This window comes from Echinops telfairi, unplaced genomic scaffold, assembly GCF_000313985.2.
Source record: "Echinops telfairi isolate 266 unplaced genomic scaffold, ASM31398v2 ScPeMD7_21;HRSCAF=78, whole genome shotgun sequence".
NCBI classification, from domain to species: Eukaryota; Metazoa; Chordata; class Mammalia; order Afrosoricida; family Tenrecidae; genus Echinops; species Echinops telfairi.
In genome coordinates, this window is record NW_022103918.1 from 16619888 (window position 1) to 16624481 (window position 4594).

General features: G+C 42.0%; 1 protein-coding gene across 1 annotated transcript in view; it reads right to left on the reverse strand.

Moving 5' to 3' along the window:
• Positions 1-3139: 3139 nt before the first annotated feature.
• TMTC1 (transmembrane O-mannosyltransferase targeting cadherins 1) overlaps positions 3140-4594 on the reverse strand; it is a gene marked incomplete at its 5' end in the record, with an annotated part of 332295 nt that continues 330840 nt past the window's right edge. The window contains one exon of the mRNA XM_045288470.1: positions 3140-4165. Coding sequence (XP_045144405.1) covers positions 4022-4165 — 144 coding nt within the window. The remainder of the gene's footprint in view (positions 4166-4594) is intronic.

Genomic DNA, 4594 nt, shown 5'->3' on the forward strand with positions numbered 1-4594 from the left:
ATATATATATATGGGAAATAACAAAATACAATCAAAATAAAGGAGGAAGCTTCAAAAAGTTTGTAGAAAAAGGGAATTAAGGGCTGATGAAAATTTTAAATGAACTTTCTGAAGCTCCTTTTTAATGTGATTTAGAAACTGGGAAAAATGAAAAACAAAACACTCATAACTACACTTACTTTGGATGTTTCAATAATATTCTACAGAGCCATTCATTAGTTTAAGAGGTACATCCACCACAAATCCAAGGAGAAAGCTTTTTGCTTATAATGACTGTAGCAAACACAATTTAAAAAATATAACAAATGCCGACGTGTGTATCCATACATACGAGTCACAAACCTGCTGCCATATGCATCTCTGTGAGTCATGAAAAGTCTTGATCATAGACCAGCACCTTGTCTGGTATATGCAAATGGCAAGATAACTCCTTTCCATCTGAGAACTGAGGATTCTATTATATGAGTCCACCTGGGTCCACTGGACACAAAGGCACAGCTATCTGACCCACCCAGCCACCTTTGTGTCATTCTGGGAACAAAAGCCTCAACCGACCAATTGTGCCATTCATCCTTTTGATAATTCTTTGGCTCAATTTAGTGTAGATTTAAAAGCAAAACTCACAAAAGATCATAAAGCCACTCTTTTGTCAACGGCATCAATTGCCATCAAAGTTGGCAGCTTCGCAGTGGTCCCCTTGCTTGGCTGCAGATTAGAATCACCTGGGGAGTCAGGCCATCAGGATTTCTAAAGCTCCCCAAGGTGACTCTGCAAAGAGCCGCTAGGTTTGGGAGCTTTTGTGTGTGCGGGCACTGTTCTCAACCAGCAGGCCGAATGCAGTTCTTCAGTCAGTGGGGCCTGGAATATTCTGTGCAGATGCAAGAAGCCACACTTTGCTGTGGATGTTTCCTGCAATTACAGTTTTTGTAGTTGCTTTTTTTTTTTTCTTCTCATTTAGAATCTGGGTGAAAAGCAGTTAAAGAAAAGCATTTGCACAACCGTGGGGATGGGGAAGGTACCTGCATCAAAGCAGGCACCGCCTGTATAAATTTCAGCTTTGTACTAACGGCAGCAAAGTATTATAAGGAGTTAGAATTAAAGCGTTGGCCATTTCCTTTGTTTCATGACTGGCTTCAACATAAACAAACTCAAATGAATATATGTCAGGAGGACCCCTAACAACAAAATTTCTTTTCCTCCAAGGTAGTTGAGTTCACCTATTTCATACCACTGAATGGTGTTTTCTGAGAATCTTTTAACAGATCGAAAACATCTGAATACGTCTTAACACGGCTCAAAATACAGCTGCCAAGGTTTTTAGGTTTTTCAATCCCTTTTTGAATCCTATTCCAATAAGCGAGGCAAGCACGGGCTTACCGATCTGTAGAACAATTTCACTTTTACCCAAAGTCCCCTATCAAAGTTTTGGCTTCTCAGTATGGCCGGCATCTGCATCTCTTCCAAGCCCATAGCACCTTCCTACACAGTCAAAGCCTCTCTTCCAATTTACAATCCCTGAAAGCAACAAGTACTCAGCAAGCTAAGCACAGCCTTACTTGTGTTTCTCTGTGGTGAACAATCTCACATTTGAAAATGTTTAATGATTACTAAATAAGCACAAGTAAGCCTGTGCTTACCCTGCTTGTTGGGTAATCTGCTCCTGGTCCAAGTTTTGGGACACTGCTAAGAAGAAAAGGTCACTGACAGTTATTCTTGGTTTGTGAAATCTTCTGAAATGAGTATTTCTGTCACCGACAGTGAGCTTCTAAAGCCATTCCCATGGCTTGTATGTCAAAATATTCATCAAAGCCGCAATGGAGTCTTGAAGGCTCCGAGAACTAGAATTAGAGAGGACCGGGAAAGAGGGGGGCAGACCTGGGCCTGCAACAGGGAAAGGTGTGCAGGGGGAACTCTCCGAGTAACCCTAGCCATCAAAACTCACTGCCATTGGGCCACTTCTGCCCCAGACCCTCAGAACAGAGGAGAACTGCCCCTTTGGGCTTCCGATACTTCAGTCCTTATAGAAGCGGTCAGCTTGCTCTTTCCTCCCCGGAGCAGCTGCAATGTATTCCTAGGGTTTCCTGTTTTCCCACTGGAGTTGGGTGGAGGGAGTCATAATGTTGCAATAAACAGGACAATACATTTATTGGCTCGAGGATTAGAGTGCAATTTGCTTTGGAGTGCGGGTGGGAAGAGAGAAAAAAATAGCTCAAATAAGTATGAGATATTTAGGATACATGGAAAGGCTATGCCAGGCAGAACCCATCAAGGTGATATATATACTAAAGAAAGAAACAAATACATGCACGCGCATTCAAACATCGTAATCTTCTGCATTTGCATCCCCAAAGACATTTCTCTTCTTTTTTTTTAGTCTCCTCATAATGAACATATATGAATTTATAGACAGTCCTTACTGACACTGGGTGAAAGAAGGATTTTTACCCTGCAATGGTCAGAACACAGGAAATGCATAGGTCTTCAGGCCTCTTATAAGATAGCCCCCACCCCCCCCCTCGGACCAGCAGTGTGGTTATGCCTATTGCCAGGAGGGCCAAAGTGTCCCACCCAGTTCCTGCCCTTCCCAAACATATTCCAGGCATTTCTTTAAACCCAACAAGAAAATAACCACTACTAGTTTTGTGAGGAGCTGTTTTAAACTGAGCTACTTTGTAATGGAGATATACACTTATGTGACCATGTTGAAAGTTTGTACAAAGAAAATAAACAAAGAAAAATGTACGTATGTATATATTAAATATTTTATAAGTTAAGAAATAAATACTAAAAAATAAATGCCCCAATTATAAGTTCAACTTTGCCTTCCTTACCTTTTAAATAGAAATATATGTCTATTTTAATAATGAATTTAGATTTTCCCCTTAAATTCTTTGAGCATTTTCCATAAAATTCCTCAAATTAAAAGGACAGCATCAAGAGTTCTGTGCTCCAACCATCCATTTCCTAAGTAGAGAATTCCTCTTCTTCGGTCAGGGAAGACGCATAAATAGAGCTCGCTTTCCCCTAGAGTCCGTGAACATTTCTGATAGACTGCAGAGACTCCTCAGTGGTTAAATACATTCTTCAATAAAATAATAACCTCATATCTTAACATTAAGATAATAAAGTAGGACATTTCTCGGAGTTAATATCTTTAATATTTTCTTGTAGAATATACTATCTTTTTTTAATCCACCAAAATAATATATCTGGAGGCAGGAACATTGATGACATTAAAAGCACTTTTGAATTCTTAGAGCAAAACCACTACTCTGGTAATTCTTACAATAAAGTTAATTTTAAATATTTCCAAAAAGGATTAGAGGACTAAGCCCCTTGATTTTTTCCCTTAGGGACAAGGATATCAATGTCCGGACACGTTCTTCTAGAAGATCCCCTTTTGACATAGTAGTCAGTGGGAAGGCTTGCATCAGCATGGAGGTTCGTTTACTCGTTAACAGGGCTCTAGCAATGTCCTCAGGGAAACAGTAGACAAACTCAACAATAGCCCTCTCTCCACATCTTCCAGAAGGCTCTACAAAGACACTCGTTTCTGGTTCGGGAGGCTTAAATGAGTTACCTCTTGGTATAATTTCGTGGATGGGGTACCCTAGAGAATGTACCCCCTGGGAATGACCTGGTCCCATAAAAAATGTCTACTCTGCCTCCCAGCCTTCCCAGCTTTTGTATCTGAGGCATGAAGACTAAACTGAGAGGTGGACTGAGGTCTCCAGGTAGTAAAAGCAGAGACATAATTGTATGAATGAAAAGCGGACGTTGAACCAAGCGAAAATTTGTAAAATGTGTCCTTGGTCTGCTTGCCGGCCTCCTTGCTGGCTTTTTGGGTCTCCTTTCATGGAAAGGCCAGTCCCTCAGCACCAGCAGGGGTCCCCAAAACTGCCACCTAGAGCCAGCGGTGAGAAGAAAGCTTCCTTTGCGCCCTGGAGCTGCGAAAGAAAGGCTTCCATCACCGTCTCCTTTTCCAGGTAACAGCAGTGTCCTACAAGACGGGCTCCGAACGCTATGATGTTTGATCCTTGTCTCGAACTTCCTGCAATCGTTTTTCTAGGCGATCTAATTTGGCGAGATTTTCCTTCAGCAGTTTGCTGTCTGGAACCAGCTGTAAGGCTTTCTCATAATAAGCTCGTGCAGACACATAGTTTCCCTGTGGGAGAACAGAGAGAAGACAATTACCGTTTAATCCATCAGAATGTACCCTCAGAGAATGAGGCGTCTAAGAAACAGATCTGCCCAATATTGCACTAGTGTTCTCATGAGGAGACCCTGCCTGCATGTATAATTTTACCCTTATCTGTTCATACCTCTGAAGAATCCATTTGTTTTAAGTACTAAGTCAGCGGGAAAAAGCAAAGCCTAAGAGCTCTACCACAAAGTCAAACGGCAGGAAAACATGGGCAAGTCTACGAGTGCAAGGAGGAGTGAGGCGCTCCCTTGGCAATGTCCTCCTGGGGTCAGCGCTGTTCTTTCGCATTACCCCAGAGCCATGGTTACAGGCTCTCATTGATGCGGGAAGGAAAGACGAGAGAGAGAGAGAGAGAGAGAGAGAGAGAGAGAGAGAGAGAGAGAGAGAGAG